Source organism: Danio aesculapii, chromosome 15 (genome assembly GCF_903798145.1).
Source record: "Danio aesculapii chromosome 15, fDanAes4.1, whole genome shotgun sequence".
Classification (NCBI taxonomy): Eukaryota; Metazoa; Chordata; class Actinopteri; order Cypriniformes; family Danionidae; genus Danio; species Danio aesculapii.
Genome location: NC_079449.1, coordinates 13718480 through 13731343, shown reverse-complemented (window position 1 = coordinate 13731343; position 12864 = coordinate 13718480). Strand labels below are relative to the sequence as shown.

General features: G+C 34.0%; 1 protein-coding gene across 3 annotated transcripts in view; it reads right to left on the bottom strand.

Moving 5' to 3' along the window:
• Window positions 1-1643: 1643 nt before the first annotated feature.
• The window catches only part of mffa (mitochondrial fission factor a), a 21597-nt gene continuing 10376 nt past the window's right edge, over window positions 1644-12864 (bottom strand). The window contains exons 5-8 of one of the 3 annotated variants that reach the window (XM_056473440.1): window positions 6336-6500; window positions 3919-3972; window positions 3718-3802; window positions 1644-2499 (exon numbers count right to left, since the gene is read on the bottom strand). In XM_056473440.1, the coding sequence (XP_056329415.1) occupies window positions 2368-2499; window positions 3718-3802; window positions 3919-3972; window positions 6336-6500 (436 nt within the window). In that variant the 3' untranslated portion in view covers window positions 1644-2367. The remainder of the gene's footprint in view (window positions 2500-3717; window positions 3803-3918; window positions 3973-6335; window positions 6501-12864) is intronic. The other 2 variants (XM_056473441.1, XM_056473442.1) reach the window with 2 other exon arrangements.

Here is a 12864-nt window from a genome sequence, read left to right as displayed (position 1 = left end):
TGACATTTAAAGGCTTAACTAGGTTAATTAGGTTAACTAGGCAGGTTAGGGTAATTAGGCAAGTTATTGTATAACGATGGTTTGTTCTGTAGACTTCCTGAAAAAAAATAGCTTAAAGGGGCTAATCATTTTGACCTTAATATGGATTTTGAAAAATTTAAAAATACTTTTATTCTAGCCGAAATAAAACAAGACTTTCTCCAGAAGAAAAAATATTATTAGACATACTGTGAAAATTTCCTTGCTCTGTTAATCATCATTTGGGAAAAAGAAAAGAAGAAAAAAAATCAAAGGGGGCAAATAGTTCTGACTTCAACTGTATATACAAACAAAAACTTTGTCAATTTAATTTGGCCTATAATTTAATATGGCCTATAATTAGATTACTAAAAACATAAACAGTCATGTAACCAAAATACTAAATTGGAATTACAAATGCAATGTTTGCTTCAGTTTTAAATCAATAATGCTAAAGCTTTTCATTTGAAACGCTGGTTGATCACGTAACAGTGCATTTATTTAGACAATACGAAGGAAGATTTTAAATTGTATGTAATTGCTATTGTAATGTTTTTGTAATTGTAATGTAATTGCTTTTCTGGATAACATTTAATTGTATATATTTATTTAGTCATTAAATACCTATTTTATTATCAGCAATATACATCCATTTGTTTGTGTAAAGTACTGTACTATGGTGCTACCATGGAATTGCATGGTATATCAATTATAAATATTAGTTGAATTTTTAGTGTTTTCATTATTCACAGAACATTTGAATTACAAAAAAACAACATGTTATTATTAATGTAACATTAATGTTAATATATAAATAACCCTTTGACTTTAAATAGGTTATATATTATAAAAATGATCACAGAGAAATAAAAGCCTATTAAATAAAAAAAAAATAGTGTAATAGTGCATATTTTCAGCTGTTAGAAATGTTTATTTCTTTAAATTACTAAAACTTCAGTAAAACAGTATGCTTAATTTTGCATGATAATTGGTTCAAATTATTAACGTTGCTTTACAAGTAATCTTTTGATTTTATATTGGCGAGAGAGAGAGAAAGAGAGAGAGAGAGAGATTTAAATTTTATTGCCATTTCAGCTTCTATGGCTTTGTCATGGCAAAAAAATAAAAATAAAAAAATAGATCAAGTTTAAGACGTTTTATAAATACCAATTTCTATAATTATAAAAATATTCAAACAATTAAAAGTAATCAACAGCAATAAATAATATACAAGGTAAAATACATAAATAATAATAATAATGATGATAATATGTAAGATAAAAATCTAAAACAGTTTTAGGATTACTTTTGATAAAAATTGTTCAATTTTAGACGGATTCACATTTAAAAACATTTCATTTAAAGTTTCTCCAGATAAAAATAGTTGTGTGATAACATTATAAACGAGGCATTCCACCAGAATATGTTTAACAGTTTGGTTTCTGTTGCAATATAGACATTTTGGGGGTTCTTCTCCTTTGAGTAAATGTTCATGCGTGAGTCTCGTGAGTATTGGTCATACAATATAAGAAGTCATCCAATATTTGTTAATAATATTTACTAATATAAAATTAAACACTAATGTGAACTAAAATTAAATAAAGATATAAAGTAAGGCCGTGGCATTCACTACTGTTGTCGTTTATTCAAACAAAAGCATTTGTAATACAATGTTCAAGGCTTTGTGAGTGGAAAACTGAACGTGTACCATTTCAGTATCATCCTGCAAAAAAGCTGTAGCAGAAACGACATCATCAGCATACAATAATGGGCTGTTGAGCATAAATAATGAGCAGGACTAAACAAGTATGATTTCAATGTTGATGTAACATACAGACGTATATAATTTACCTAAAATATTAAGATGACTTTTTAATATCATTTGTCTATGATACATCAGTGCGTCCCATTCCATTGGTCTTTCTTAAAGTTGCCATAATATTGTTCTATCTGGTAAATAGTAAACCTATGAAAGAAAATAATCAGCTACGGCCAAAGCTCAAAGACACGTGAAGGAATATATTTATATATACACATCTAGTTCATGCTTGCTTGGCCTTGGCAAAGGAACCCCCAAATAATAAAACATACAAAAGAAAGAAACAGAGAATTTGTACAATTGTACAAATAATAAAAAAACATGTATAAATACACATTTATAATAATAATAATAAAAAATAAATCAGACAATTCCAAACACAGAAAGCTATCTCTGACTTTACTGCTCTTGCTGTGAAGAAAACAACAACGTTTTGTGGCCATTATAAAACATGGCTAAAATTTGACACGTATAACATGAGGGGTGGAGTTTTGCTTTAGCCCCTCCCACTCTGTAGAGTCTGAGAAGCTTTAGCGTCGGAACCAAACCCAGCTGTTGACGAGCCAGAAAGCTACAGTGATGGAGTACATGACCATTTCTCGCTTGGCTCGCTCTTTGTTCTCCTCCTCCAAGAGCTGCAAACGCCGGTTCAACTTGACAATCTGTAAACACACGACAAAGAGGATCGCTTGACCTCAGAGACAAGGGGGCTAATTCATTTCTTAATTACAAACAATAAAATTAACACTTTTAGGTTGTTTTCATACATGAAATTTGGTTCAGTCCAAAAAAAATAAGCAATGTATACATTTAGTCCTAGTTCACCAAGCATTCACACTGTCGTTTTTAACGTTCAGTAGTTGCTGAGACTTTTATTTCAGTATGTTGATAATTTTAGTACGAAGTTTTGATAAATCATGATTTATTCGTGAAAACACCTTTCACACATACGGTTGAAGTCAGAATTATTAGCCCCCCTGTATTTTTTTCCCCAATTTCTGTTTAATGGAAAGATTTTTCAACACATTTATATATAGAATATACTAGTATTCAGCTTAAAGAGACATTTAAAGGCTAAACTACTTAAACTATTAGGTACATTTTATCCACAACCTACTGAAGAACTAAATAGTAGTTGATAGTAACATTGCTAACATGTTAATAATAAACATGTAAATAAAAAGCCATCAGCCTTTTGATTTTTTTGCGTTATTTTAAAGAAACAGCGATAGCGTCAGATGCAGCACATTGATTTTATGGCACCAGGTTAAACTTTCTGACACCTTTCCTGCATTATAAATAAATACAGGCCACAACTGAACATGGAGGATGATCTCTGAGTGACTTCTCCAAAATTAAACCATGAATAGACTTGGGGCTATTGGTATGCGTGCGCCGTTGTGTGCAAGGTTTATATATTTATTATAACCACCTCAGAAAGTACTGGGGGTCGAGAGTCACTGACATTGTTATTTTGGAGGTCAAGGGCTGAAAAGCTTGGGAACCCCTGCTGTAGACAATCGAAAACAAAGTATTGCTGATGGGGCTAATAATACTGACCTTAAAATGTTTTTTAATTACAAACTGCTTTTATTCTAGCCGAAATAAAACAAATAAGACTTTCTCCAGAAGAAAAAATATGATAGGAAATACTGTGAAAAATTCATTGCTCTGTTAAACATCTTTTGGAAAAATTTTCAAAGAAAAAAACCCGGAGGGCTAATCATTTTGACTTCAACTGTATATTTTGTGTGTACGCATGGATATTGAATGACACAATGTTTTGATTCTGACTGGTTGAACTGCATTCAAAGCAGTTTATTTTATTTGCAACGGCACAATATCAACCACGTTTTTTTAATATAACAGCAAAATAATACCTGTCTGCGTAGAGAAGTTGCGTCCACAACAGCCATGTCATCCGTTCCTCCCTCGAGAGTGGAGTCCAGCGTGGCCAGCGCAAACCTGTCAGAAATGATCATTCACTTCATTAGAAACTGAGATTGTGCTGAGAGGACAACAAAATGAGACCAAAAAAACCAGAGGAGAGGGAAGAAATGAGAGGAAGAAAGAGGAGTTACCTGGTGTCATGCTGGGGGTTAGAGAGGGTTGAACCCCCTCTAAGAGATGGCTTGCTGAGAAGCGGATATGGAGAAAGTGAGAGAAGGAAAAGGACAAAAGAAGACATACACAGACAGACAACTTTATTAATATGCCATGTTTTTTTTTTTAATGGTACGTTCCGCAGGGAGTCTTTGTCTCACAAACCCTGTCAACATTTCATTTTATAATCAAATAAGATGTCAGGGTCAATCAGCCAGATGAACAGAAATAAGCACAAACATCCTCATTTATTTATTTTTCCTTCTTATTTTCAGACAGAAGTTATTGTCTTGGTGGCTCTACAGTGAAGTTTAGTGGCTGTAAGTGGAGCTGAAGTTAATGCCGTACTGAAAGCTACTAATGAGAAGCCAAACAAGTCACACAAGGCACAGGAAATGAGCTCATGGATTCACTGGTGCAGGTATCCACACAAACCACATGTAAAGGAATGTTCTGGATTTAATATAAGGTTAGGTTGTATCATGTCAGAGCGTTTGTGGTAGATTTTTGAAGGACATTAATACCTAATAGGAATACACTGCACTGCCTAATAAAATATATACAATTACAATATACAATAACATTTATTGTATATTACTGTGCAGCACTTTGGTAGACTGTGGTTGTTTTAAATGTGCTATACAAATAAATATTGTATATTTTTGATCAAATAAACTAACATTGAACATCATTCTTAAACAAATAGAGTAAATATTGGTCAAAGATGAAAATAATTAGTATTAAATATATATTTTTAACAAGGTTTAGAAATGACACCCCCAAAAATGGTATTTAGTATTAATAAAAATTCTAAAACTTCAGAATTCAAAACAAAATCGTTTGAAAGACTCTTTAAATACTAATTAATTGTCATGTTAAATGCTGCTATCCTTCAAATCACTAGTAAAACACCCATTTAACTGCAACATCACTCAAAATAGCTAAATATATGGTGATCAGCTACATTACAGTATTTATAGGTCAAGTATTTGTTTTTACATGAATCAATTTTGCTAAATGAATATTGAGCATTATTTTACCTATATACATATATATATATACACATACATATATATACATATATGTATACATACACACATTGCATCCGGAAAATACTCGTAGTGCTTCACGTTTTAAGTTACAGCCTATTTCCAAAATTCATTTATTTATTTCCTCAAAATGCTACACACAATACCCCAAAATGACAACGTGACAAAAAGTTTTTTTTTGTAATAGAAGGATAGAAGGAAAGATGAATGCAGCAAATGTACAGGCACATTCTGAATGAGCCCAGACCTAAATCCTATTGAACATCTCTGGAGAGATCTGTATATGACTGTACACTGTTGCTTCCCATCCAACCTGATAGAGCTTAAGATGTACTTCAAAGAGGAATGGGCAAGACAGGTGTGCCAAGCTTGTGGCATCATGTTCAAAAAAACTTGAGGCTGTAATTGCTGCCAAAGGTGCATCAACACAGTATTGAGCAAAGGCTGTGAATACTTATGCGATTTTTTTTCTTTTTGGAAAAAGTGAAGCGCTATGAATACTTTCCGGATACGCTGTATGTATTTGCATATGTATCTATGTATGTATATATATGAATAAACACTTGAAATACATCAGTCTGTGTGGAATGAATGTATACATAATACAAGTTTCACTTCTTGAATGGAATTAGTGAAACAAATCAACTTTTTGAAGATATTCTAATTATATGACCAATCTTTGACAAGCTTTGTCAATTTAATTTGATGAAGATAAAATACAACATATTTTGATTCCTAAAAATATAAACATAAATTGTCATGTGACCAAAGTACTAAATTGGAATTACAACTGCAATTTTTGCTTTAGTTTTAAATCGAATAGTACAAATTATTTTATTTTTGTGAGCCACAAAATCTCTAAACCGAACCCAGCTTGCAATAAACCCGAACATTTCTTTAAAAAATTAAACAGCAATGCCACAAACTGTGTGTGTACACATTAAACTAAAACCTAAATGTGAAGCAAAAATAAAGAAAGGATTCCAATAAATGAGCAAAAAATCTTTTGTGCAATGCATTACAACCCATGACAAACACAAACTCCCCAAACCAAAAGAGAAAAAAATGTTTAGGAAGAAGTGTGTCCACATCCAACAGCGAAACATACTACGACAAGCCATCATCTAAAAAACCAGCCCATATAAAATGTAATTTGTAGGGTTTCTACTTAAAAGTATGACATTTCTTGAAGGATAATTTGTGTGTCATATGTCAGATATAGTTTAACTTCCTCAATTTGTAATCAGAAATGTGACAGGAACACATTAGATTAGTTACTCGTTGAAGCAACATCTAATTTAGCCAAAAAGTCAGGAGGGATTCGGGGGTCTGATGTCAAAGGTCACCTGCGCTGGTTCTCGTCCAGGACCTCCAGGACCTGCTGGTAGGCCCGACGTGTGCTTGACTGGATGAAGGAAAGGACACCACGGGCGCTGAAGAGGTTAAACCCATCCTCGACACCACCGAGAGGAGCCATAGAGCGCAATGCAGCAGAGGGAGAGGGAGTCATACTGACCACACCACAGAAAAACAAACACACGCACACAAAGAGAGAGATAGAGAGAAGTAACGAAAGAACAAGAGAGGAAAGGAGGATTGAAGAGAGCCAGAGGAAGCCAAAAAATTGTGAAAAGAATGAAATAAGAAGAAAGATTGGATTTCATTGGTCAGGGAGAGATGGAATGATGGGCAACAGCCTCACCGCATTAACAAAAATGGCCCACTTTAGATTCAGTAGCCTTAATTACTATAAACTTACACTTAAATGGATCATTGTTATAATATAGCTTGGGGTTCATTCACACAGAATGCGCTCTTGATTGGCATGTGTGAGCTTTACGCTCATGTCTTTTGTAGCACCTAGCACATGATCACCGGGTTATTAAGACACATTGTAAAGATACTTTGTAAAGAATTTCAACGTTTACAAGCAGTGGCGTTTATCAATGTCAGTTCCAAAGCAGCGGACCAAACAGAAGAACTCAGGAGGCGTGGCCAGCGTTGAGAGTTTCTGTTTACAGTAGCAAGTTGGCATGACAACAATTTTATTTGACTGCAACATGGTGGACAACAACACTACGTCTAATGTTTTAAAGGGCACCTATAATGAAAACCATCTTTTGTAAGCTATTTGAACAGAACTGTGTGTAGGTAGTGTGTAGTGTTTACACCAGTGGTGCTCAACCCTGTTCCTGGAGATCGACCTTCCTGCAAAGTTCAGCTCCAACACCGATCAAACACACCTGAACCAATTAATTAGGACCTGAACAGCCCTTGATAATTACAGGCAGGTGTGTTTGATATGGGTTGCAACTGAAATCTGTAGGAAGGTCGATCTCCAGGAACAGGGTTGAGCACGCCTGGTGTACACTGACATATTGGAGAGATAGAAACACAATAAGTCTCTTTTTTAAAAATTTCCTGACGTTAAAATAAGATCCAAATTCCTCTCATTTTGAGGCCCACCGCAACATGGTTTCCCCGCCCACCGAATTAATTAACAGACATGTATTAACATGTCTCCATAGTAATATGTATAATCATATCCACAACACAGGATGTACGCAAAGCAACTGGGATTAAAAGATCTGTTCAGCTCTCTGTGATCATCTGCAGCTCAAGAATGAGTTTTACAAGTTTAAAACGTTTTTAAAACGTGCATGTTTGTAATAAAGATAGTAAAAATCGCTTCATAATTCTTCACCACAGCTGCATGCCAGTACAGTTCTAAAAGAATACGCTTCCATCCCGGTTTGTGGACCTAAATAAATAAATACCATAACGAATGTATGCACACGCACAAACTTTATGACGACATTGAGTGAATCATTGTTGCAGAAAGGCTTGCACACACCAGAGCAATACAAACAGATCTCTGACACACACGTGGGAATGGTGGGCAGGGGGAACCATCTCATTTGCATTAAAGGTACAGGCAATAAAACAGCTACAATATCCAATGGCTCAAATTTCCCACATTTGAAAAGGTATAATAAATAATCTGATGGGAATTGTGAGCTGAAACTTTACAGACACATTCTGGAGACACAAAAGGCTTATCTTAAATATTAAAAAAGGGGCAAAATAGGTGCCCTTTAAATGCAAAGATGCGCTCTGTGTGAATGGCCTCTTACTGTGTTTTCACATTGTACTTATATTTAAAAAACTAACAAAACAAAACTACCAGAGGTTTCTATCAGGGTACGCACACCGGCGCCACTGTTCAAATTTCTGCCGTGCCACAGAGTGCCATCTGAATAGTTTAATTTTAAATAATATGCGAATATGCTTGTCTGGTATGCGTTACTTCCCACTGTCATGTGCGCGGTGCTGCACGGCGTATCCGGTGTGCGACCTCCTTAACACTGGAACTTCAAGAATTCCTTAACTATTAGAATGTCCACATCGTTTAATATAAGACATTACATTCACATAAGATATTTACATTCAAAGCTTCTATTGAGATTCTTGAATTAAGCTTTGAATGTCATTTGAAAGTCATGACCCTAAAAATACTAACTTTTTTGTAATATAGCCTTAAATGCTGTACGAGTTAGAGACAACCTGTGAAGGTGCGTGTTCAGCAAGCGGGTGAGGAAAGTTCTTTTTTACCACAGTGAAAGACGTCTGAACAATGAGTTAAGCTTTTCCCATCTTAAAGTTATGTTTTGTTAACAAAATCCATTATGGTTTTGTTATTTGAATAAAATAACAATTATGGAATGAAATACACAGACATTTAGGAAAAGTCAGGCTACTATAGTTATGGGTTTTATTTGAACAAATTAATTAAACTACAAAATTTAAAAATGGTCAAAATTACTGCCTCAGCAGTTCTAGTGTTAAACCTACACATACCATCAAACAAGTCCCTGATCTTCCCTTATCCCACTTCAATAGAATAAGAAACAATATGTACAATACATTTATTTTATGATGCAAGTACATAGTAGATAAGGCCACTTGATGGGACCACAAAGGTAACAAAACTAGGTCACAACAACAAAACAAAGCAAACCCGAAACAAGAAAACTCCAGTCGGTTGAACAAACCATCATACACAAACATCTCTGAGTATCACAACCACAAGCCTCAAAACAGAAACAAAATGGCTGAGCTCAAGTCAGACTAAAAATGAGGCCATTTACTGAACCGCTGGATCCATTTATGCTAATCCAAACAAACATAACTTCACCTCCGAGATCCTCATAGCAGTCTGCCCTGACAAGTGAAAAAGCTCAGGTGTTTGTTAAGTGAATCTCATGAAAACATGTCAAAGTTCTATTTTATTGACTAAAAAAGGTTTCTAAAAGATCAATTTATTTTTTCCATTGTATTTTCAAACACATTAGTATATACTTTATACGTGTATATAATGCTGCTATATATTAAACCTTACAAATAAATGTTAAATGATGAAATAGTATAATATATTATTACTGTATTGTATAGTATTCCTCTATATAATATCTGGACAAGTTCAGAGAGATTGTGTGTGAATTAAACTTATCACTTTATTGCCGATTTAGTCCATAGTTCTTTCGAATTGTTCATTTTGGTTATTGTCAATTGACAGAGTTTATTATTAATTAAAGTTTCTAAATATTTAAATGCAGTTCAAAATGTGGGGATGAAGATGGATTAGTGTTTCAATGCTCACAAATGCTGAATTAATATAATCATAAATATAGGAAAAACACAGCAATTGTCATCATTTAAAATAACGCGTTCTGTTTTTATATACATGTTATGTATGACTGAATACAGTAATAAAAAAGATGAACTTTAGCATCATTAATCCAGTCTTCGCTGTCACATGATCCTTCAGAAATCATTCTAAAATGTCATAAAATATTTTGGAGAAAATTAAGAACTAAAATTTAAAGAACTGCATTTATTTAACAAATATTTTTGTAATATTATATATCTTTACTGACTCTAAACTTTTGAACTACACTGTAAAAAAGTTGACTCAACTTAAAATTAAGGCAACCAGCTTCAGGACATTTTTGAGTTTACTGAACTTAAATCGAGTCAAGTGCAGCAAAAGGGTTGAAAATTAAGTCAGCTTAAAATTTTGAGTTGTCAACTTTTTTTTTAGTGTATAGTATATTTTTAAATACAAACATAATATATATTATAAAATATTGCATTGCATCTAGTGGTGTAACAGATCACAAATCTCACGGTTCGGATCACATTATGGCTTTTTAGGCCCAATCCCAATTCTACCCCTTAGCCCTTCCAAGAAAGGGTAGGGGTGTCCTAATTCTCTTTAACTTAAAGGCGTAGGGCTACAGTAAGGGGAAGGGATAGATAGCCCTTTGAATGGAGATTTTTCAGGACTACACTCGAAGCCAAAAGGTACGAAAATTTCCCAGAATACACCAGCCACAACGGCAACGTAGCTGCACCCAGAAGTAAGGAGATCCGCAAATTTGTATTTTTTTGTCATTATTATGAATTTTCACAACAAACAAACACATGTTTTAATATATTCATAACCGCGTTCGTGTTTTACCGTCATGCTTTAAAAAAAAAAACAAAAAAAAAAACGCTAAAACAAAAACCGCTAATTCTATAATCCCTAATAATAACTCCTGTATATCAGTCCTACAACATTCTGACACTCAATGACACTCGAATACCATGTCAGAAATGTCTAGTGGCTGGGAATGGGTTTTTTACAGTATCTGGCATAAAGTTAATGCTGTTTTTGTGTGTTTACATAGATGAATATGGCCACTGTGTAAATGTGTAGTTTAGTTACGATCTTATTGCCGCATTATATCATTATGATAACATAATATCGTTGCCTTCAGTGATTTCCTGAAGATAAATACCAAAAAATAACTGAAATAACTACAGCAGTCACGATCGTGCTGTAGTGGTGTCCCATTTCTTAGGGGTAAATTATGAACCCTTTCCCCTTCACACTCAGTTTTAAGGGCCAAGGGGAAGGGGGAGGGGTACAAAAATAGAAATAGGAATTAAATAGGAGAGGAGACCAATGTAATTTGCTTTCCATTTATTACAAAAACAGCACTGTAAGAAACTTTTGATTTTAACAAACAGATCTGACAACCTGTCATTTTATTAAAAATAGAATGAAGAAATAATCAGCTGCATAAAAATAAACTGTAAAATATTCAGTAAATTCAATTATTCACTCATAAAACTTCATGTTTCATTGCTGATCATTTTTGATGAATTATTCAGTGGCATATTTTTGATGGCTGGTTTTCGCCATCTATTAGTTAATGTAATTGCTGCCTACAACTTTTCTTTTTGAGTGTCGTTAATGATGGTGATTTTAATCTTTACCATAAACATCAGTGGTTTTATCTAAACTAGAAGCTGTTATCTCAGTACTTCTGCGTTATTTAACTGTTTGTAACTTCATAACTAGCTCAAAAGACTAAAGACTCAATCTCTTTCTTGATGTTTATGTTTTTCAAACACAGATCTAAATGCAGCGATTTGAAGGATTAATAAACATATGAAAATCACCATCATTTATAATTAATTAATGTTGCGTGGGTGTTGAGATCCTGATATTTTAATGATTAATCGTGCAGCTTACACTTAATGCATTAATGCAGGCTAAACAAGTAGTGACAGAAATCACCTTTAATAACCTAAGAAACCCACCACATCCTGAATAACCTACCACAACTTCTTCCATCATCATTATATTTCACAGAAAAGCCTAAATGCGAGAGGCGATATCTCTATGATCGTTACAAATTTAAGATTAATATAAAAGTTATAAATAAATAATATAAAAATTATTAATCTGCAGGTAACGTGTTCCGAACCGTGGGTTGTGATCCCTATGAATCACGGATCAACCGTGGTCCATTACACCCTTAATTACATCCATATATTTTTAGTAAACTTAAAAATAGTTTAGCTATTTTTATCTATTTCATATAATATTTAAGCCTATTGTGATTAATTCTATACGTATGTACAATAGATGATTGGACATATAAGGGAACTTGTATCTACTTGTATTTGCTGATGTATGCATGTACAGTATGTATATATCATGATATGATGTAAAACAGATCAAGAATGTGTATAGTATAATGCAGGGTTTTTCAAACTTTTATGACACACGCCCCCCCCCCCCCAAGTTTGTCCAATTTCACTCAATTTTCACTATATTAGTGGTATTAAACGTCGCAATCAAACTATTACCGTCATGTAGGACTTTTCGCCGCATTTTATGACAACATCCACACACACGGCTGTCAGTAAAGGACCGCGCGCACGCACATACATCATGAAATGCGGAGGTTTTTTTCTTTCCATTAGGCTTTCCATTAAAACAGCACTCTTCCACCAGTCCTTACTTTATATTCGCGTCTAATACCCCAGTTTGTCACCGTGGCGTGAATGAAATGTTCATGAGTGAAAGTGAAACGAACTGCAGTAAAGTCGAAAAATTAAGGATAGAACCTAAAATTACGCGAGCCTCTGCAGGAAACGTGAATAGCCTGGTGACGCAACATTCAAAAAGCACTTCACGTAACACCTTAATTATATTATTGTCTTATTAAGGCAAATAACTAGATTACAGATGTCCATGTAAACATAGTCAGTAGTCTTCAAAGTAAGTGAAAGATCCAGATGGGCATCCTGCTGATTTGATTCAGAAGGGCACTTTTTTGTCAGACGGCTTACTGGTTTGGCTTTCATTCATTAACCGTCATTTGTTTTAAAAAGCACCCGCTCCATTTATTTGTATATATTATACTGGATTGCATTAACTCGACAGGTGCCTGATAGTTAGCTGTGGAGCTAACGTTCAAATTCCCTCTAGTGAATGCATAAAAACCGCCATCATAATTTACTCAAGTGCACGCCTCA